We start from the raw sequence: 24,243 nt of genomic DNA, 5'->3' as shown, positions 1-24,243 counted from the left end.
AGAAACTTCAAGTCCAAGATGATCTTTTGCTTGCATGTTCAGTGAGAAGGCATGGATTAGACAAGTGGGAAATGGTGGCTGCTGAATTCTCCAAAGCCATTTTTCGTTTTCGTAAATGTGTTCTTAATATATCGCCCGATGAATGTCAGATCAAGTACGAAAGTCTCAAAAAGCGTTTTAAGAATTTGTACCAGATGAATTTTAATGAAGAAGATGATGATGAAAGTGCACTCGTAAAGTTGATGGCAGATGCACTTAGAGAGACTTATAAAAATATTTTGAGAAAGGAATTGAAACTATTTGATCCTTCGATTGAGTAAGATCTATCTTTTTATTTTTAAAAATAGCAACAACAAAAAAAACCCTTTTTTTCCTTTTTGATTTAATTTTTGTTTATGATGCTTGGAGAATTGTAGTTTTTCATGATTAATTTTTTGTGTGATCCTCATTTGTATGATGGATTTTTTTAAAATAAATTGATTAATAGGGGACATAAATATAAGGTATATATTTTCTCTAGATCTTAGGAGTTACAGAGCATAAATAAAATATCATTAATTGGTACAATCTACCACTAAAAAAATATTTTTTTCTTTCTTTTTGAGTGTAGAATTAATTATGGATTTTTTGAAGACAAATTTCATTGTTAATTCATAATTTTTTTTCTTCTAAAAAACTAAATAATTGTTAGCTTAAAAAATTGTCCCCAAATAATATAATTATGCATTAGTTTTGGCTTCTTTTATTGTCCAAGTTTATATATTCTCCTTTTTTTTACAAGTTTAACAACAAGAAGACAATTTGATATATTGATATATATATCTTTATTTATTCTATGTTTATATAGGAAAAAACTTCACAATCTCTACAGATTAGAAGCAGAAAAAAGAATTGCTGATGAGGAAACAGGCGATGATACGTCTAATGACAAAATGGATAATATCAATCAAGATTTTATAGGTGTTCTTGATGTGCTCAGATCTCACAAATATTGCTGTCTTTTTGAATCTCGACTTTTTTGTCAGGTAAATCCATTGTTAACCTATATATCATTAAATTTTATATGTTTCTAGTAGAGCAATAAATTCTTAGTGTTATAGCAACAAAAGTTATATCGTCTCAATTTCTTTTAGTGTTTGATTTACAAAAGATGGATACATATATATTTCTTTCACAAAAGTGAATCTTCTTTTAAAAAGGAATGTTTTTTTCTTCTATTTTATGTGACATTCTTTCCTCTTTATTAATTTTTTATGAAAAAAATATTTTTTTTAAAACATAGAAATGATTGAACTTTGAACTCCACATTTTTTTACCCCTAAGGACATGTTTTTATAGCCATGTATTAATTAATTTGACTTGATGTGAAGAAAGAATTCTGAAACTTATAATCTGAAATGCATCATAATATTTGTGTGACTATAGAACTTTTCACTAATTATAAAATGAAAAGTTTAAAGCTTGATTATTATAGACCTATGTCATTTTTTAAACAAATTGACAGTAAAATATGTTACATAGAATGAAAGGAATATCTAACATATTTAAGACCAAAAGTCTTTTTTATTCTTTCTTAAATTCATTGTAAAATGTGAAATTATCAAATGTACAATATTAAGATCATAAAACTTAGGTTATTAGTTCATTATTAGTGCTAATTATTTATTGTTTTTTTTTCTTCAGGAAAGTCATCCAGATTTTCATTATATCAAACAAATTAAGCAGCATATGGATTTACAAATTATTCAAAACAAGCTAGAACAAGGTGTTTATTCAAACATGAAATTTGCCAACTTCTTCAGAGATCTCTTGTTAATGTTCAACAATGCTATCGTTTATTATCCAAAAGACACTCTTCAATATTCCACCGCGTTTGAGCTCAGAGCCATTGTGAGAGAGATGGGTAAAAAACTCTTATTTCATCGTAAAATTGTGATAGCATTACCTGCAGTGCGTTAAAAATTGGAGAAAAAGACGTGTAACAAAGCTCAAGGAGATGGTAAGAAATATGTCAAGAGGAGTGCTAGTCTTTTTCTTTTTTATTTTAAATTATGTGTGTTTTGAACAAAAAAAAATATTGTTGCATGATTGAATTTGCATAATTCAGTTGATGATCTATGAAAAATTGTTTGGTATGTGAGCTCATGAGCTAATTTTTTTTTTTCTCTAATTAGTTCAACATAAAGCGTTTTTTTTTTTCAAAATTTTTTTTTATCAACTTCTTTTGTTTTTCGAAAAAAAAAAAACAATATAGTCATGAAATAGCAAAAAATAAAATAAAATATACCATACTTTTAGACGATTACATGTAGCTCCAATCTTAGTAATTAGGCAGAATTAAGCTTCACTACGCCTCTTTCTATTAAGTAGTCAACTTTTAGTTAATATAATATAATTAAATCGATGGAAAAAAAATAGTAGTATTTTTGTACAAAAATATTAGGGAATTTTTCAATATTTCAGTCAATTTCTTTTTTAGTCATGAGCTGATTTAATAGAAAATGGGTGAAAACCTATATTTCTAATAGTGATTAAAAGTAATGAAATAACAAAAGTTACATCTACTGTTTGAAATAGAGTAAAATAACCCAAAATCCCAGGAGCTAATCCAAAATCACAGGAGCTAATTCAAAATCACCTACTCGATTGACAAGCATAGCTTTTATAGTTGTTTTATCTGCCTGAAATCGTGTAAACCAGAAATGAATTAACAAATATGAAGCAGGATCTACTCCCTCCCATCCCAGGCTAGATAAAAATTATTAGGATTGAGAATATAGTAATTATTTTGTGCTGATGTATATGCTTTTTATTATTAAAATAAAACATATTTTGTTGAATAATTAACATCAAAAAATAACATCAATTAAGGGATAAAAAAAGAAGAAGCTTTCAAAACTTTCCAACCTACTAAAGGAAAAAAAAGTTTAGAACTCATAATTTTATTTTTATTATTTTTCTTTTTAGCATCATATTCCCCTTGTTCTCTCACGGGGGAGCTTAAACTATTAATTCAAAAAGAAAAAAAAAACTTCCAAAGCATAAATAAGTAATTCAAAAAAAGAAGCTTCCAAAGCTTCTATTAGTGATTAACTACGTGATTAGGAATAATTAGTAATTTAAAAGGAAAGATAAAATAAAAAGTAAACGTCATCTCCATTAACTATATAATTTAGTTAGGAGTAATTAGTAATTCAAAAGGAAAGATAAAATAAAAAGTTACCAAAAACGTCATTTCCATTAACTATATAATTTGGAGTGATTAATCTATAAAATCATTATACTCCAGTAATCAACTTGTTCATCTTCTTAATCATTAGGGTAAGTTTTTCTTTTAGCTAGATCGATCTATAGCTCTATTCATATTATTGTTTCTTCAATTTATCAATCACTAAAATAATGGCTCAAGCTAAGGGAAGACCGTTGGGCCATATATTTTATCCTAAGAATATAGAACTCATGAAATATTTAGTAGAGTTTACGAGAAATGAACCACTTCCAAACCAGGATCAATTTATGCAGGTGGTTAATCTTTATGCGGAAAATGAACCATGGCAGATTTTTGAAGGCACTAAGAGCTACACACGTTACTTCATAACGCCCCAAAAGAAAAGAATTTGAAATGGAAAAGAGTTGCGCGAACTGTGGGGAAGGGTACGTGGAAGCCACAAGGAAAGGGAAAAGAGGTGTTTGACAAAAAAGGTAGACTTATGGGGTACGTGAAAAGTTTGAAGTACACCTACGACGAAAGTAATAACAAGAATGCTAATGGCGAGTGGCTAATGATTGAATACTCTTTGTATGATGGTTATTTGGGTGCAAAAGAAATTAAGAATAAGGGTCATGTAATATGTAAGATAAAGAAGAAGCGTAAATTCACTAGCGATGAGAATATGAATGACGTTAAAGAACTTATTGATTCATCTTTGTAATTAGAAGACTACATTATTGTAGAGGACGACGATGTTAGAGATGAAGTACTTTCTATTATGGACAAGGAAGACGATGATGATCCTAATGTAGAATGCTTAGAGGGACATCCATAAGCTGATATTAATCTTGAAAACATAAACTTTGTTGTAGAATTTATCAATTAGTATACTCTCAATTTTTCTTGTAAGCTAATATATATCGTATCTTTATTTTCCATTTGTTTTGTCTATGCAATCAAGTACATACAAATTTTTTGACTGATTCTTGTCTTCCTAACGTCTAATAAATCAAATTCTACTTTATTAAATTGTTGATGGAAAATAAAAATATTTACTTGACGATAAATAAGTTACGTACTATAACATATAATAATATAAAATTTTATCACACTAATAAAAATAAAGAATAGTCTGGTGCACTAAATTCTTATTACACGTAGCATAAGGATAAACTAGTTATGTACTATAACACCTAAACTATAGAATACATGTCCTAATAACTTATACTAAAAATGAAGCAAAGATGGCAAATAATTTTAGGAATATAAGGTTTAAATTAGAAAAATTATGGTTATTATATAATTAAGTGAGTTTAATGTACAAATGATTTAAACTAATAAGTTACTTGGGTGCCTCAACTAGAAGTCACCTATGATTTCTGTCAAATTTCTGTATACAACAGTTTTAGTTCAAACTCTAAGTTAAGAATAAATTACTTTCTAATTTTTTTAAAAAAATTGATTAAATGAAGTAACTGAAAATCATTAAAATTGACTATTAACAAAAAAGAAAATTAGAATCATAAATGAATTCCCCCAAAAAAAACCATGTGTTTTTCCCATGTTCTTTTTGTTTTAATTTTATGAAAATATTTAGTGAGATATCCTATAAAAGAAAAAAATGGCTATAAATATGGAAAAAATAAAAGTTAAAAGAAGGTTCATTCACATATAGTTGTCTTATATCACTAAAAGAAGGTTGCATAACTAGTAAAATTATAGTTGTGATCATGAGATCATGGATTCAGAAAAATAACTTCTTGAAAAAGTTACATGATAAGAAAGTATACATGATAAGATTGTGTATATAGATTCTTGTGTCCAAATGTTTTTATGATTTTCGCGCCTAGCGAAAATTAAGTGCACCATATTATATCTGAATTCACTTTCAAAATTTAAACTTGATGAATTTAACTTTTAAAAGGTTTTTAATATTGTACTTGTTGCATATGCTTTCAAAATTATATATTCAAACTTGGTATTAATTAATATTTAATAAATTTTCATCTATGTATTTATGCTTCAAATTGAAAGTACTTAATAGGCTTTTGACCATAAATATTAAATATTTTTCTAAAATGAGCAAATCTTTCAAACTTGATTAATTTACCTAAAATAAATAATCAAATATGATCCAAAAAAGTAATTTCATATATAATGAATAGATGGCAAAAAAAAATTATTTCTTTTTGCCACATTTACATTAGCTGGCTTTATTTCATTCTAAGCCATAAATGATCAAAATTATATTCACAAAATCTAATAACTATTCCTTAAAAGAAAATTGACCATTTTAAAAAGAAGAAAAAATTGAATTATTATTTACCAAGTGATTAATTACTCTAAAAAAAACTCAAAAAAATTCTTCAAAAAATGGAGAAACTTCAAGTCCAAGATGATCTTTTGCTTGCATGTTCAGTGAGAATGCATGGATTAGACAAGTGGGAAATGGTGGCCGCTGAATTCTCCAAAGCCATTTTTCATTTTCGTCGATGTGTTTTTAACATATCGCCAGTAGAATGTCAGATCAAGTACGAAAGTTTAAAAGAGCGTTTTAAGAATTTGTATCAGATGAATTTTAATGAAGAAGATGACGATGAAAGTGCACTCGTAAAGTTGATGACAGATATACTTACAGAGACTTATATAAATGCTTTGAGAGAGGAATTCAAACTATTTGATGCTTTGATTGAGTAAGATCTATCTTTTTATTTTTAAAAATAGCAAAAAGAAGAAGAAAAAACCCTCTTTTTTCCTTTTTGATTTAATTGTTGTTTATGATGCTTGGAGAATTGGGGCTTTTCATGATTAATTTTTTGTATGATGGATTTTAAAAAATAAATAAATTGATTAATAGGGGACACAAAAATATAAGGTATATATCTTCTCTAGATCTTAGGAGTTATAGGGCACAAATAAAATATGGTACAATCTACCACTAATTTTTTTTTCTTTTTTGTTGAGTTAGAATTAATTATGGACTTTTTGAAGACAAATTTCATTGTTAATTCATCATTTTTTTCTTATAAAAAAAAAACTAAATAATTGTTAGCTTAAAAAATTGGTCCCATAAAATATAATTATGCATTAGTTTTGACTTCTTTAATTGTTCAAATTTATGTTTGTAGATCTAATTTTTAGGTACACTAAGAAAAGCTAAAAAGGAAAAATCAAAATTTTGATAAGTTAAATTGTTTAAATAAATTTGTAAACAATTTCTCAAACAGTCTGTACAATTTGTTGTCTCTCTTCAATTACATATATTATTCTTTTCGATGATTTATAACAAGTATTTCTAATTTTCAATTATAAGCCTAAGAGGGTGAAATTATATATACTCATTTTTTGTAAGTTTAACAAGAAGAAGACGATTTGATGACTAATATATATCTTATTTATTTTATGTTTATATAGAAAAAAACTTCAAATGCTTTACAAATTAGAGGCAGAAAAGAGAATTGCTGATAAGGAAGAAGGAGATGATACATCTAATGACAAAATGGATAATATCGATCAAGATTTTATAGGAGTTCTTGATATACTGAGGTCTCACGAATATTGTTGTTTTTTTGAATCTCGACTTTCCAGTCAGGTATATTGATTGCTAGTCTATCATTAAATTTTATATATCTAGTTGTGATAAATTCTTAATGTTCAACGACTAAAGTTATATCGTCTCTATTTCTTTTAGTGTTTGATTTACAAAAGATGGATACATATATATTTCTTTCACAAAAGTGAATCTTCTTTTTTTTCCTTCTATTTTATGTAATGTTCTTTCCTCTTTAATTTATATTGGAAATTTTATTTTATTTTTTAAAGAAAACTTAGAAATGATTGAATTTTGAACTCCACATCTTTTTACCCCCTAAGGACATGTTTAATTATAGCCACATATTAATTAATTTGACTTGATGTGAAGGAAAGAATTTTGGAACTTATAATCTTAAATGCGTCATAATATTAGTGCTAATTATTTATTGTCTTTTTTTCAAGAAAGTGATCTAGATTTTGGTTATATCAAGCAAATTAAGCAGCATATGGATTTACAAATTATTCAAAACAAGCTAGAACAAGGTATTTATTCAAACATGAAATTTGCCAGCTTCTTCAGAGATCTCTTATTGATGTTCAACAATGCTATCGTTTACTATCCAAAAGACACTCTTCAATACTCCACCGCGTTTGAGCTCAGAGCCATTGTTGTGAGAGAGATGGGTAAAACAAGAAGGTGCTTGAGTTTATAGGCGCTCTTTAGGTGTTTTGAATTTGTTTGTTTTGTTGGTACGATAATATTTCGCAGTTTATTATCACCATGGATTAAAACTGCTTTTTTCCCCCCAAATTATGTGTTTTGAACTTAAAAAAATGTGGCATGATTGAATTTGCATAATTCTTTTTTTTGTCTAAGTTATGTGTGAGCTAATGTTCATTTTTTTTTTCTCTAATTAGTTCAACATAAAGAGTTTTTTTTAAAAAAAAAAAAAGTTACATGAACTTCTTTTGTTTTTTTGACCTAGGAATAAATAAATAAATATCAAATTATTTGATTTTCTCATATATATCGTAGTCCAATTTTTTGTTTTTTTTAAAAAAAAGTTTTAGGTATTTGAAGATAAATAAGTTACGTTATAGAGTACATGACCTAATGATATAAAATTTTATCACACTAACAAAAATAAAGAAATAGTCTGATGTACTAATTAAACTCCCATTACACGTAGGATAAGGATAATCACCTTCTTTTATTTTTTGACATAGGAAAAAAATTAAACAACGAATTCACTCAAATTTCCCATATATATATCGTACTCCATTTTTTTTTATTTTGATAAAAGCTATATATAACATGAAGATAAATCAGTTACGTGCTATAACAAATACATACATTATATAATACATGTCTTAATAATATAAATTTTTATCACACTAACAAAAATAAAGAACAGTCAGGAGCACTAAAGTCCCATTACACGTAGACTAAGGATAAATAAATTACGTACTGTAACACATACACTATATCACACATGTTCTAATAATATAAAATTTTATTACACTAACAAAAATAAAGAACACTTCGATGTACTAAACTCATATTCCGTAGGATAAGGATTTTTAATAAAAAAGAAGTCCGTAACTTCCGTAACAAGGAATAATGAAACGATAAGTTAATTTATTTATTTTCCTCTTTTATAAAAGAAGACAAGAAAAAATATTCTTGATTATCGTTATTTTTACACAAAGTCGTAAAAAATAAAAGAAAAAAGTATGGCAAAAATTGAGTTTGATGATTTAATTGATGAACCAAAATCTCAAACAAGAAGTGTTCGTTGCAAATATTCTGCAATTCAAAATAGTATTTCTGGTAATTTTTTCGTATTTTTTTATTGTTGTTTATGTGTTATTTTTCTAGATATTTTGTAAAAAAGATGAATTGAAGCTGTATGCAGCTTAGCGTGTGTGACTTATATGTTATGAGTTTGAGTCGTGGAAACAGTTGTTAATGATTATGTTAAAATAAGCTAATTAGGTCTCTTTTTATATTAATATTATTATTTTGTAAATAAGATTTATTTTGTTTTTGATGTGTTATACAGAGGGAAAAGATGATATTGGAAGTGTTAATTCTGAGAAGTTTAAGAAAATTATGAAAGAAATTGAAAGTTCTCATAATGAAGGTATTTTTTCTGGTTTTTTTTCTTCTCTATTTCTTTTGTTTTGTGATATGACTCTCTCTATATGTATAAACAAGTTATTTAACTTGATCTCAGCTGGCAAATTTAGTTGTGAACAAGGACACGCGTAAACGAGTTATTTAACTTGATCTCAGTTGGCAAATTTAGTTGTGAACAAGTACACACACATCTTACATGACATATTGATGTTGTTGTCTCACTTTTGGTATAAAATCGATTTTGGCTTTTTTATAATTAAAACTGTTTTACCAACATGGGTTGTGATGTAGTGGTGGAACTTTTTCAACCTTAACCAGAGGTATCGGGTTCGAGTCTTGGATTTCATGTTGGGAGCGTCACCCCCGAATGGGCCCTGTAGTGTGCGATCCGAATTTAGTTAGGGCTCCAATGTGGGCTCCAGACATTGAGTGGGAAACCAAAAAAAAAAAGTTTAAAACTGTTTACTGTTTCAATTTGTTTGTCTTACTTTCCTATATGTTGGCAACTCTTTAATTTCAACGTGTTTAAGAATACAAAATTAAAGAACATTTTGATGAATATCTTTAGTTTAAGGTCATAAGATTAAAAAGTATTTTTATTTTCTTGAAATCCGTGTGAAGTCAAAACCAGATAGACGAACGAGAGAGTATTAACTTATTCATTGTTGTGTTTGATTGTTAGTTAAAAAGCCAAGAGAACAAGTTGCAGATGCAGAGACATTGTTAGATCTTGCCAAAACTTTGGTGTCTTCTGTTAGATCACATTCTGCTGATGGAATTACACCGAATATGTTCATCTCCTCATTGCTCGGAGTCTTTGGGACGCAAAGTCCCAAAAGACTCTCTCGGAGTGCAACTACGTTACATTGGAAGAAAATTGGGCGTTCTGTTTCGCCAATTTTTAGCAATGGCATCAGTGGTTTTCACACCATGTGAGTTTTTGTTTTGGCAACTTTTATTTTGCTTCACTTGTGATCTTGCATTTTTTATGTTTTGTTGCTTTGTTCTTGAAGGATTGGACCTATGGATCGTGAAGTTAAGCAACGTAAGTATACACGTAAACCACGTTCAAAGTTGTACTTGCGCGCTCAACCAAAGGAGGTATGTTGTTTCTCATTGTTTTTGTTGTTGTAAAAGTGTGTTTTGTAGTACTCATGTTCATGTATGAGTGCATTTAGTAAATTCCCTTACTTGGTGTCCATTTTTGGATTTGTTATCATCTTGATGGTTTCAGTGTTCTGTTTACCCACCTAAACTATCACCTTTTCGCAAGTTTCATACCTTAACTATCATTCTTTTTATACTAAAACACATCTTGATGCTAAGTTGGCCTACATGTGCCTGTTGTCAATTGATGTCTGAGTGCATTTAGCAAATTCCCTTACTTGGCATCCAATTATGATTCTTAACTATCGTCTTGATGGTTTCATTGTTCTGTTTACCTATCTAAACTATCACCTTTTCGCGAGTTTCATACCTTAACTATCACTCTTTTTATACTAAAACACATCTCGATGCTAAGTTGGCCTACATGTGCCTGTTGTCAATTGATGTATGAGTGCATTTAGCAAATTCCCTTACTTAGCGTCCAATTTGGATTCTAACTATCGACTTGATGGTTTCATTGTTTTGTTTACCTATCTAAACTATCACAGCTTAGTATGATGTAATTTACGTGTTCTGCCTCTATCGCAGCTTGATGTTAACGCGGAGGAGATAACAGACACGGACAAGAACATATCAACCATGTTTCAGATCTTAAGGAAGAAGAAGAGAGTTAAGCTTGAGAATATCATACTGAACAGAACATCCTTCGCGCAAAGCATAGAGAATTTATTCGCGTTATCTTTTCTAGTGAAAGATGGACGAGTTGTCATAGACGTGGATGAAAATGGAGCTCATTTTCTCAGTAAGATACCTCTCCGAATCTTTTGTTGACTATGTTCGAGCTGTGGAAACAACCTCTTGCAGAAATGCAGGGTAAGGCTGCGTACAATAGACTCTTGTAGTCCGACCCTTCCCTGAACTCCACGCATAGCTTTTTTTTTTTTTTTCCCTTTCTTATGTTCTGCTCTTTTCAGCTCCAAGGAATGGTCCTGATGCCAATTTAGTTAAGTCTGGTGAAGTAAAATACAGCCACTTTGTCTTCAGATTGGATTTTGCTGATTGGGAGGTAAGGAATCTCTACATCTGTGTCGTGTTTCTCTTTTACACGTACCTTAAGAACTCGTATTTTCAAGTTTCAATCAAATCTATGTCCAAACGCTAACCTAGTTTAACAGGATCCTAGTGTGTTTTATGACATACATTCGCGATATTCTGGATTTGATTTCTTTGTTAAACGAGCACTCGATGAACTTACCATATGGCATTGTTCATACAGTTGATGAGGAAAGCAGTAGCAGAAGGAGAAGAGTTGATGCCAAACAGGGAAATAAAGGCGAGTCCAGTCTTTACTGAAGATAATAAACCAGACAAGGACATGTCGACGAATCCAGTCTATACTGAAGCTTATAAACTAGCTACAGTTGATGGTTCTAGACTCAGATTACGTATCACTCGAGTCAAAATATTGTCAAGGAACCATGGTGAGGTTTTACGCGAAGGTTCAGATGTCGATAACTCACCTGAAATTGGCAATGGGAGGAGCCTGAAGAGGAAGTTGCTATGAACATATAGTTTTAGTTGTCCTTTAAACTGTCTATATATAGGCCATTTTGGTGTAAATAAGAAATTGTATACATTCTAACTGTCTTAGGATCAATTTTTTGTTGGTCAGGTTAGTAGATAGTCGAGCGTTGTCTATTTGTCTTTGTTAGTAGTGTTATTTTAGTTTTCTTTGTTTCAATTATCGTAGTATTTATTGTTGTTACTGTTCTCTTCTTTCATTGTTTACAAAACATGACTTTTTCACTCCAATACGTGTTTTTCATACCGGATTTTGATATGCCATCCACCATTTTCATCTCAGCTTCCAACAGGCTGCTAAGGGGTTTTCAAACAAAACAGCTAGAAGTACTTGCTTCACGCCTCGAGTTATTTCTCATAGATGAACTGAGAAAGTTAACAACAAAACTAGACTCTTAACTTCATAAGAACCGGTGTTGTTGATATCTGTGCATAGGGTCATCCTCGTCTTAGTCTCCAACGGGCTGCTAGGGGGTTTTCAAACAAAACAGCTAGAAGTACTTGCTACACACCTCGAGTTATAACACAGATCATCTCAGCCTCAAACGGGCTGCTAGGGGTTTTCAAACAAAACAGCTAGAAGTACTTGCTACACACCTCGAGTTATAACACAGATCATCTCAGCCTCAAACGGGCTGCTAGGGGTTTTCAAACAAAACAGCTAGAAGTACTTGCTACACACCTCGAGTTATAACACAGATCATCTCAGCCTCAAACGGGCTGCTAGGGGTTTTCAAACAAAACAGCTAGAAGTACTTGCTACACACCTCGAGTTATAACACAGATCATCTCAGCCTCAAACGGGCTGCTAGGGGTTTTCAAACAAAACAGCTAGAAGTACTTGCTACACACCTCGAGTTATAACACAGATCATCTCAGCCTCAAACGGGCTGCTAGGGGTTTTCAAACAAAACAGCTAGAAGTACTTGCTACACACCTCGAGTTATAACACAGATCATCTCAGCCTCAAACGGGCTGCTAGGGGTTTTCAAACAAAACAGCTAGAAGTACTTGCTACACACCTCGAGTTATAACACAGATCATCTCAGCCTCAAACGGGCTGCTAGGGGTTTTCAAACAAAACAGCTAGAAGTACTTGCTACACACCTCGAGTTATAACACAGATCATCTCAGCCTCAAACGGGCTGCTAGGGGTTTTCAAACAAAACAGCTAGAAGTACTTGCTACACACCTCGAGTTATAACACAGATCATCTCAGCCTCAAACGGGCTGCTAGGGGTTTTCAAACAAAACAGCTAGAAGTACTTGCTACACACCTCGAGTTATAACACAGATCATCTCAGCCTCAAACGGGCTGCTAGGGGTTTTCAAACAAAACAGCTAGAAGTACTTGCTACACACCTCGAGTTATAACACAGATCATCTCAGCCTCAAACGGGCTGCTAGGGGTTTTCAAACAAAACAGCTAGAAGTACTTGCTACACACCTCGAGTTATAACACAGATCATCTCAGCCTCAAACGGGCTGCTAGGGGTTTTCAAACAAAACAGCTAGAAGTACTTGCTACACACCTCGAGTTATAACACAGATCATCTCAGCCTCAAACGGGCTGCTAGGGGTTTTCAAACAAAACAGCTAGAAGTACTTGCTACACACCTCGAGTTATAACACAGATCATCTCAGCCTCAAACGGGCTGCTAGGGGTTTTCAAACAAAACAGCTAGAAGTACTTGCTACACACCTCGAGTTATAACACAGATCATCTCAGCCTCAAACGGGCTGCTAGGGGTTTTCAAACAAAACAGCTAGAAGTACTTGCTACACACCTCGAGTTATAACACAGATCATCTCAGCCTCAAACGGGCTGCTAGGGGTTTTCAAACAAAACAGCTAGAAGTACTTGCTACACACCTCGAGTTATAACACAGATCATCTCAGCCTCAAACGGGCTGCTAGGGGTTTTCAAACAAAACAGCTAGAAGTACTTGTTTTACACCTCGAGATGTAACATAGAGATGAATTGAGAAAGCCAACAAAAAAACTCAACTCTTAACTTCATAGATCGAGTGTTGTTGTGTGTGCATAGGGCCATCCCCTGTTCTCGTCACAGACTCACAGCCTCCAACGGGCTGCTAAGGGGTTTTCGTTCTTTAAATAGACAACAGTGTTTTGCTGACGCCTTGTCAAACTTATCAACACAAGAGAAGTAGAGTTAAGGTTTCTATTTCAGCAAATATGGGTAGGGACATTATAGTGAAAGATGATTATAACTGGAAACTCATTACTTCTATTTACTCTATAAAAATATCAATCATACAGCAGTAGATAATTTCACGAAAGCCGATGGCCGAAAACTCTTGGCTCTGACCATAAGAATGTTGTGGAAAAAAAAACACAAATACAAACTCGTCTAACACGCGATATCTTCTATTCCGTGCTCTTGGGAATGTTGAGGTCTTTAAATATAGGACTGTCGACTCCCACGCCCATTGCATTCAAACCATTGTCAACATATATAACAGCACCAGTAATTGCTGAAGCGAGTGGTGATGCTAGGAATGCAGCTGTATTCCCTACTTCATCTACGACAAGTTTTTTCCCCGAAAGGTATATTAACAACAGACAAGTAGGATAAGGTAAGAGACGGTAAAGAAGAGATTTTTAGTGAGAAATAACTTGTGTGGATGATCTTTACCTGCTGATAATTCTCTCTGCAGAGGTGCGTTGGCTATGGAGTAGTCAATCATCATATCTATGAAACCAATTGCTTTTGCAGCTCGACTTCGTAAAGGGCCTGGATAGTGATGTTTCTCTTATCAATAAAAGATTTTGTATGAAGGGAACATTACATGAAAAAGTGAGTTGGATAGTCCCTCCGACTCAATTTAAGTGTCTTACTTTCCTTTTGTCTATCCCAAACAACAATTTCTCTTTCTATGTTTGGTAACTCTCTAATTCTAACATTCTACACGGCATGTTTAAGACCACAAAATTCAAAGGACATTTTAGTACATTATACACATCTTAAGTTTAAGACCACAAGATTAAAAATTCTTCCTTCAATTATGTGAAGTCAAACAAAGATACTTGAATTGAAACGGGAGGAGTAATTTGGTTGAGGTGTTTTCATGTAGAAACTAGAATCTAGGTACCAGGAAATGTACGTAACACTATCAAGTTTCAATTGTATTAAAGACCTAACACACAATGGTGACCAACATCGAAGAGAAAACGTTCGGTTTGACTAGTTAAACAATTATTTATGGGAAGATAGGTATACAAGATGATAACAAATGGGCGTTACAGAGAGGGAAAATAACCATCACATTTCTGATCACCCTTGCGGAATAAACTAGTAACTTTATAGGATTTACAGTTAATAGTAAATATGGACAATCCAACAGACAATGAAGGGACAACATACCAGCAGATATTGTGTTCACCCTAACTTTCTGTTTTCTTCCAGCCTCGAAAGCAAGTACCTACATCATTCGAATGATCCCTTTCAATGATTAGATGCAATAAAATGAGGGCTATTAGAGATTCAAGGGGCGAAAACCGTTTGGCTTTTCGTCTGATTTTCTTTTTTCGACTGGTAGAGAATATGGAACAACTCACTCTGGTGTCACTCTCAAGTGCTGCTTTGGCAGAACTCATTCCCCCTCCATATCTGTACATGACACATTTCAACCGATGATTCCTCATAGGGACAGATTTAAAATATAAAATCTTAACGAAAAACAAAACAAGAAAAGGGAAAGAATAATGTGTACCCTGGAATGATCCTCTCCGACGCAATATAGGTCAGAGAAATCGAAGAACCACCTGTAATAAAACCATTATTGATTTCAAAGGGAATATTTTGGGAAATTACATAATTGTAAAAATCGACAAACAAGGGGTAATAAGATGGAAAACTAGATGCATGCCTGGGTTCATAATTGGAAGGAAATGCTTTAGCAAAGATACATAGGAATAACTTGATGCTGATATTGCTGCAAGGTATCCTCTCCTTGATGTCTCCAAAAGAGGTTTAGTCACCTAATGGTTGAATGATTTCATGAAAAAGGATCACCGATGAAGAAACACTGGTTTACAATTTCGAAAGATGATACCTCTGGCCCATTGGCAAGTGAATGGACAAGAATGTCGATGCTGCCAAAATCCTCCTTCACAGATTCTGCAACTTCCTATAAACAAGAGAAATCAGGTGTGGAGAAAATGCAACACTGATACAAACGTCAGAGGTCGAAAAATTAATATCAGGGAGAGAAGACGTCCTGATACAAGCCTAATATGATAGCCAACACAAACAAAAGAATAACTGCAGCAGAGATAAGAAAAGTGGATAACTATAATTTGCTTTATGCATGTATGATACTCCTTCCGTATCAATTTGTTTGCCTAGTTTCAACCTGACACGGAGTTTAAGAAAGTAAAGAAGACTTTTGAACCTTGTGGTCTTAAACTAAAGATACGTAGAACATACCAAATGCCCTTTAATCTTGTGGTCTTAAACATGACATGTGGAAAGTTAGAATTAAAGAGTTGTCAAAAAAGCGAAAGAGAATTATTTTTTAAATGGACTAAAAAGGAATGTAAGACCAACAAATTGAGGAGGGAGTAATAACTAACAACCATGGCGCTGCAGAAGGTGGGTGAGGCAGCACAACCATTAGTAGAAGTTCGGTGTATACTTGAGAAAAAAGCAATAGAAACACGAACTTGGAACACTTAAATTGAGGTAAATTGATATTATTGGTCGCCTATCAGTTCACTCGACAGCCATGCACATCATGTTGCGCATATTTCCATCATGAATGCCTGTAGTTTCTTAAAAGGAGGTGGGGGTGGGGGATGAAGAATGCCTACAGTTTCAAGTACAAGCAGAATTTGAAGATTAAGGAAAATATGATAGATACTATTGATACATGAGACTTTTAAGAAATGTTGATTCAATTGCTTTCAGTATGCAGAATCAAGCCCCGAAAAGGAACCTCAAGAACAATCACGATGCATGTTTTACATATTTTACTTTCTGGCAATTACTCATTGTGTTCAGCATGCACAAAGAAGTGTGAACGGGGAGAACTACATACCGAGACTGTCCACTTAGAAGAACCAGCATAACGCTTATTTGTTTTTATCTGCATGGTGAGAAAAAACTAGTATTAGGAAAATGCAAATGAAACACAATAAAAAATTTCACACAACCATAGGATTTGAAATTACATCTTCAGGTACATCCTCAAGACTATCAAAAACAGCATCGAGGGGGTATACTTTAGTAATCTCCATCAAAGAGCCATCTGGCAAACTGACAAAGATGTATTTAGCAGGAGGTTAGTCATAAAGCCATTTTTGTAGTGGTACAAAAGAAACACAAGTTTAGACTCTAACACGCGTGATTCATCAAATTTCCCACGTCGAAGACTTGTTTCAAAAATGTTTAAGGCCTGTAAAGAAATGCAAAAACATCAAAAGGTTTGAAGATAAACTGAGAGTTCAAACGAATTGTAAATTTCACTTACTGGCACCCAGGTTCCAACTAGAATTTCGGCACCTGCAGCAGCCAGGGACTTAGCAATAGCCCACCCATATCCATTATCATCAGCTATACCAGCTATAAAAGCCCTTTTTCCTGCAAACAGCATTTACAGTTTTCTCAAAAGGAAGAGGGCTACACGAACAGAAATACCAAATTAAAACATATTAACAAATAGATGAAAGAAAGTTATATATCATAAAAATATATGTCATGAATGAGATTGCAAATCTCTGTCGGTTACATTACACACTCCATCTCTCGTCCGAGTTCCAGCAGCAATTAATGTGCTATCACAGTGTTTGCTGTCAAAAACTCCACTTTGGCAGATAATGTTTCAAATGCCAGTCAAAACGACAAGCATCCTCTCTACTGTTACTTTTTGTTCACAAATACACAGTAGTTCATCATGCATTTATAGTTAAGTCGTAACCCAAAGAAGATAGGAATTCTAAAAGGATATTATGCACTGTAAATGTTTCCAACATTGTTTCTCTATTTGTGATTACATATTCGCTTTCCTTGACTCGCGCAGGAAATGAGGGGAAATCAAAAAGTTTAAAAGGGAGAGGAAGAAGATCTGTTGACATCCACCATCTCTTCCGCTCATTCCTCAGGATCTTAAAGTGCACAGGAGAAAAGCTTAAGAACACCATCAGAAGAACCTAACCTCTCAAATCAATCGGCAACACAGAGGCAGGCTTGCTATCATCAGCTTCTGATTTTGCCTTGGTGACAACTTTCTGTAACTTTTGAGTCGTAGATGTGAAACTGCGCCAAAAATGTTGAATGGATGAAACATGACAACTACTGGCAAGTCTGTTACAGGACAGTTTTTGAGTTTCACCACCAAACTTTGTTGAGCAGAAACTGGAAATTCTTCTAGTAGAGAGTACGGATGGCCTAGCTATTGTTATTTGAAAGCTTGAAGCTGCAGATGCTGCCATTTCTATAGAAAAATTTGCAGAGAAACTGTAACCTGAGAATGATTTCAAATTAAAACAGGAACATTCAGAAATCCAAAAACCTTATTTCAATAAGTACATTCGGGAATATACAAATGGTATGCAGGTTTTTCAAAGAAACTGATCGAAAAAAGATGAACAGCATGAAAGCAGATTGCACTTTTCCTCAAAGATCAAAACTTTATACATAACACACAATTTAGGCTGATGTTTATTGCAAATGTAGCAAAAAATAAGTATAATTTCAAGAAACCAATACCTGGAAAAAAGATGAGCAGTAAAAAGCTGAAACTTTTGAATCACATTTGTATTATTAAAAAGAAAAAACAAGTGTCTCATCCATAGCAAACTCATAACAACTATACAGTTAAACCCTCAAACTCAAAGATGAGAACTTTATACATATCACACAATTTAGGCTAATGTTTATTGCAACTATAGCCAAAATAAAGCATAATCTCAAGAAACAAACATCCAGATAAAGAAAAACCTCAAACTCAAAGATCAAAACTTTAAACATAACACATAATTTAGGCTGATGTTTATAGCAAATGTAGCCAAAAATAAGCATGATTTCAAGAAAAAAAATACCAACAAAAAGATAAACAGCAAAAAGAAAGTGTCTCATCCAAAACAAACCTATAGAGTTAAACCCTCAAACTCAAAGATCAAAACTTTAAACATAACACATAATTTAGGCTGATGTTTATAGCAAATGTAGCCAAAAATAAGCATGATTTCAAGAAAAAAAATACCAACAAAAAGATAAACAGCAAAAAGAAAGTGTCTCATCCAAAACAAACCTATAGAGTTAAACCCTCAAACTCAAAGGTGATAACTTTACACATAACACACAATTTAGGCTAAGTGTTTATTGCAATGTAGCCAAAAATAAGCATAATTTCAAGAATCCAACACCCACAAAAACAAAAACCTCAAACTCAAAGATAAAAACTTTAAACATAACACACAATTTAGGCTAATGTTAATAGCAAATGTAGACAAAAATAAGCATAATTTCAAGAATCCAACACCCACAAAAACAAAAACCTCAAACTCAAAGATCAAAACTTTAAACATAACACACAATTTAAGCTAATGTTTTATAGCAAAATGTAGCCAAAACTAAACACAATTTCAAGAAAACAAACCCCCCACAAAAAACACAAAATAGTAAACACTGAAACTTGAATCACATTTGAATTACAGTATTAAAAAGAAAAGAGAAAGCTATGAATACCTTGAAGTGACAAAGTAGAATTTTGGGTACAAAGGGGTTTTGGGTTTTTTTTTTTTGCTATCCTTTTAAAGAAAACAAAATTGGTGTCAGCATTAACAGTAGTAGTAATAGCTAGTAGTTGTCTGTTGGGAGTCTTTAAAGAGGGAAATGAAGAACTGTTATTGGGCCTAATATTTATGGGCCTACAGAATGTTATTGGGCCTTAAAGAGGGAAATGAAGATCTGGTGGGCCTGGTACTTTTGGGCCTAAAGAATGTTATTGGGCTTAGCTCCTTTTTTGGGCCCAAGTGTATAGACACCCAAGTTTGGAGTCACCATTTAAGTCATACATGTAATATATTTAGGAACAACTTCAGACATGCAGTGTCGAAAGTTTCAAATGGTTGAAGTTCAGCCAACTTCGCTTGAAGTTTAATCATATGTGGTTTGAATTCAATCATTTTTTCCGGGATTTATGGGCGATAAGAAACTTCTACTGCATGTCTGAAGTTATTCAGAAGTGTGTAGACATGCCAGGATTTATGGGCCTACAAAATGTTATTGGCTTTAGCTCATTATTGGGCCTTTTGTTGATGAAATTGTTGGGCGTAGGTACTTAGGAATCGTTTGGTAAGATGGACGAGGGATACTCAATCTCGGGATTAAATTTAGGATGAGTTTATACCATGAATGGTTGGGATAGAATTGCGAGATAAGTTATTCTAAGATTGTACTATTGTTTTTATCCCACATTGAGGGTGTGATGCGTTAACAGTCCTCGGATAACATGTTCATCAACCAAACAAAACCTTTATGGTTCTATTTTCTATTGGGCTTTAAAGAGGGACATGAAAAGTTGATGAAATTGTTGGGCCTAGTACTTTTGGGCCTATAGAATGACATTGGACTTATTTCGTTGTTGTTTTTGGGACGATATGTACAAATACCTGATTTTGGGACTACTATTTAATTATGTCATAACTGAAGTGTAGCGGAAGTTTCATGTGGTTGAAATTTAGGTACATATGTTTGAAGTTCAGCCAATTTTGCGTGAATTTCAAGTATATGTAGTTGAATTGAATTCAATTGCTTTTGCCTCAACTTTGACGATAAGAAACTTTCACTGCATGTTTGAAGTGCATAGACGTGCCAAATTCACGCCAAGAAGTCGTTCATGTGTAAAAACTCATAGAGTTCAAATCTTGAATCTTAGTGTCTCTATCAAAATTGACTATTACAAAGCTCGAACTCGGGACTTCTAAAAAGCCACTAGGTGACATTGACAATGTCATCTCTCCTTTCATCAAAAAGCCTCAAAATATGCATAGTTGTTACCTACTTTTAGTAGTCCTTTTGTTTATAAGCTATAGTACAATTATAATATTATGTGGATGGTATAATATTCATAACAATTCTTGAGCATAGCTTCTTTAATTTCACTATTTTCTTAGTGGCAAATGATCATAAGCAGTTAAATAGTGTAAAGAAGAAAATAGAGGGAATAATATAATGTCACTAAGACTTTGATTATGACATGTTTCTTGGGACCATTCATTTACACTCATTTTCCACATGAAAACCAATATATGCTATTTTCATGTTATTATTGTTTGAACAAAGTTTTATAATATTAGAAGTTAATAAATACATAATACTACATAAATAGATATTCAAATTTGATCTCAGCTGACAAGTAAGTACTCTGACTTTTAGGGTGTATAGTCTTCATTTTATGTCTCTTTATATTATTTACAAGTCATATTGAATTGACAAATTTATCTTATTCACAAGTTATGTTGATCGGAGAAGGAGGATTATGAAGAAGGAGAAGCGATCGTGGAAATGAAAATCATGCTAGTTAAGTAATTTTTGTATGACTTTAAAAATGTGGACATAATTAAATAGTCGAATAAAATTTTGAATATATTAGATCGAGTAAGGTTTGAAGCCAACATAATTTGTTGCAGAGGAAAGTGGTGCACATTCTATTTAGAGGAGCCTATCAAATTTCTCTTAGAATAGTTTTCGAACTCTACTCTATCTTTCTCTTTTGTTACAAATTAGAAAATTGGAGTTACACCCTAGTTATATATACACTCCCTTCATTCTACGAATCGAAAATATCAAAATAAAAATAAAAAATTAGCGAATCATAGAGCTAAGCCGCCCTTAAAAAAAATATGACTAAATGATTTATTTATTTATTGTCAATAAAGATTGTCCTCATGATAGGTATAATATCTAAGCTTATTTTGTATATACACAACTACTATAATTGTATTCATAATTATTTAATTTTGTCACTTGACATTTGGCAAGACCCTTAATTATAATGGATGGACTCACCATAAGGACTTTCACTTGGTAATTTATAAAGCAATTTGTTTGTCTCAAAATAACAAAATAGATTTGGTATTATATAATATAGATGTCATAATCATATATATAATATGAAAAGAAATGGAAACATATTGGTGCAATAAGAAACACTAGATATGCCATATGGCTGTTTATTCAAGATTGACAATTACTAGTATAATTTCTTCTTCTTTTTTTTATAAATAATGTATGTATCATTTTGAGGCTTGATTCATCTTAATTCACACCGAAGACCTATTTTTGGGGGCTAAACCGTTTTGTCTATCTAACGCGACTGTATATCAAGAAGTTTAATTTGAAATAATGATAAAAAAAATAATTAGTGGTCTTAAAAGTAACTATTTGCCTATTACTCTCTTAACTATGTGTCATAAATCATAATTGAAATTAAAGATTTTTACTAAATATCCGACCATGACCTAATTCTACAAAGATGGTTTAATTGACTTTAGTAATTATCCAATCAATGAATGCCATCGATTTTTTTAATTTTATTTTTGGTTTGATAAGATAACACATACTCTATTAGAAAAGATGTTACAAGCTAGTACATGAATTTTTGTAATACATTTTCCCAAACAATATTCATTTTTTTCTTTCTTTTCCATAGATTACGATGATTGGAACGATAAAAAAATATTTATTTTTGTTTGAAAGTAATTCTAACATACTTGACATATGACTTTCTAGGAAACAAAGATTGGATTAATACATAGATAGCCTCGAATTTATCAGTAAATTCCGTTTAGCTAGATATTGGAACTATAGTTTGTTTCAATTGAACACATAAACATCCAATAAAGTGTTCCTATTAAACACACTTGCTTCAAATTTTGAGGGGGGAAAATCTGCATGTATTGTTCTTAAGTGCACATTACGTAAATAAATTAATCACTTAAAATATGTCATTTTCTTAGTAAGATGTAAAAGCTCAGACTTATTCCCAATTGAGGTTGATGTGTTTAATCAAGAGAGAAACATATTTATTACTGTTAACTTAACTATATAAAATTAAAACACTTGAGAATACGCGTAAAAAAGTTTGAATTGAAAATGTTTAAATAGGAACAATTTATCATGTATTTGAGTGTTTAATTGACATAAATCATAGGTTTTTTTTTATGTATGTAAATAAAGTTTACTAACAAATTTAAGCAGTTGTGTATGTGACTTTTCTATAGAACTTGTATATGAGTAAAACATATCGCATATGAGCTATACGAGAGACTCACATGCATCACTAAAAAACACATGAATTAGTTATGAAATTCATTGCTAATTTATCGTTAATAACCTATAGCTAACATAATTTTTTGATAATTTATTAATTATCTATTGTTAATATAAATAACGGCGATTTATTTTTTGTTTAGCGACATGAATTGTTCTTCGTTAATTCTTTTTTAATAGTGATGACATAAATTATATACATTCCCACCTCAACATTATCCATCATTAACCTTGATAAATTAATATATTTTTATGTAAACACTTGATGTAATATGTTTATTTTCTTTGGATAGGTAATTAGAGTGTTTATTAGGTACATTCATTCTTACGAGATAAATTGCACTAGGCAAGTCAAATGGACGACGAGCTCGATTGAGAAGATGTGAACATAGGAAATCAATCTCTGACATCTCTCATGAGATAACACCTAAAATATCAATTCAGACACGATCGAGTTAGATTTTTTAAAACTCATAAAATCACCTAAAATTTAACCAAACATTATTTATTTTTTTCTTTTAGTCAAGAAGTGGAAGACAGTTTTCCCTATAAATAGTGCATAGTAATTTTGTTTGGTAATATATATGAGTGGGGAACAACTTATCAACTTTATCTTAATTTTGAAAATGACTATTTAAAAAACAAAAGTGATTTGATAAGTCGTTAAATTTCAACAGTATAATATATGGACTTGTCCTTATCACTTTTTTAAAAATTATTATTTCTATAGATTTTATATTTTTCTAATATAATTAATTAGTTGAATATAAAATTATAAAAAAGTTGACTTATTATAGGGGGTTAGTTTATCTTGGGCGGTTTAATATGCTCTATTAATTAGCCTCTAAATTAGGCAGTTATTTTGTGCTTTTTATTTATTTATTATATTTTAATCTTTTGGTAGTCAAATAGGATTAGGTTTAATTTACATGTAATATTGAAGGAATTTAATTAAATTATATACGCTGATAATTTTAAATAATTTTTTTACACTATCTACTAGTAAGTAGAAATATTATGTCTAATTTCAAACAAATCGGGATCGAATCATCACTTTTTCACTTATAATGTCATTATGTACCCATAAGGAGATAAGCTAGGCTTGAGACTGATAATATGAGAAGGGCTTACAGAAGAAACAAATTTACCCATTACTTAAAAAATCAAAAAAATTCGACAAATATTTCCGTTCAAAAAAATTCTAGTAAAAAGAAAATTGTGATAGATTTTCAAGTTGAAATTTCCTTGAGTTTTTTTAGTAGTATAGTCAGAAAATTTCATTTTTAGTGGTAAACTATATATATATATATATATATAGTAAAAGTTAAACTAAATTATATTGAACATGTAAGATCATGATATTAGCATGTA

General features: G+C 31.7%; 2 protein-coding genes across 2 annotated transcripts; one reads left to right on the top strand and one right to left on the bottom strand.

Moving 5' to 3' along the window:
- The first annotated feature begins 8,465 nt into the window (after positions 1 to 8,465).
- LOC102605541 (non-structural maintenance of chromosomes element 4 homolog A-like) lies at positions 8,466 to 11,715 on the top strand. Its single transcript, XM_006354172.2, has 7 exons — positions 8,466 to 8,576; positions 8,809 to 8,889; positions 9,568 to 9,817; positions 9,899 to 9,986; positions 10,581 to 10,794; positions 10,967 to 11,058; positions 11,269 to 11,715. The coding sequence occupies exons 1-7, from the start codon at positions 8,480 to 8,482 to the stop codon at positions 11,554 to 11,556; spliced, it is 1,110 nt and encodes a 369-aa protein (XP_006354234.2). The 5' UTR covers positions 8,466 to 8,479; the 3' UTR covers positions 11,557 to 11,715.
- A 2,080-nt stretch (positions 11,716 to 13,795) lies between these two features.
- On the bottom strand, positions 13,796 to 19,375 carry LOC102593496 (enoyl-[acyl-carrier-protein] reductase [NADH], chloroplastic-like). The gene is made up of 13 exons (XM_006354141.1): positions 19,285 to 19,375; positions 17,750 to 18,058; positions 17,066 to 17,175; positions 16,935 to 16,990; positions 16,767 to 16,851; positions 16,634 to 16,681; positions 15,650 to 15,724; positions 15,464 to 15,575; positions 15,308 to 15,359; positions 15,153 to 15,204; positions 14,959 to 15,016; positions 14,230 to 14,328; positions 13,796 to 14,116 (listed from the first exon to the last, which is right to left on the bottom strand). Exons 2-13 carry the CDS (start codon positions 18,024 to 18,026, stop codon positions 13,962 to 13,964), a joined length of 1,179 nt encoding a protein of 392 aa, XP_006354203.1. The 5' UTR covers positions 18,027 to 18,058; positions 19,285 to 19,375; the 3' UTR covers positions 13,796 to 13,961.
- Between the last annotated feature and the right edge of the window lie 4,868 nt (positions 19,376 to 24,243).

Source organism: Solanum tuberosum, unplaced genomic scaffold (genome assembly GCF_000226075.1).
Source record: "Solanum tuberosum cultivar DM 1-3 516 R44 unplaced genomic scaffold, SolTub_3.0 scf00172, whole genome shotgun sequence".
Classification (NCBI taxonomy): Eukaryota; Viridiplantae; Streptophyta; class Magnoliopsida; order Solanales; family Solanaceae; genus Solanum; species Solanum tuberosum.
The sequence above is the reverse complement of the archived record's forward strand: the minus strand, read 5'-3'. Positions and strand labels throughout refer to the sequence as shown.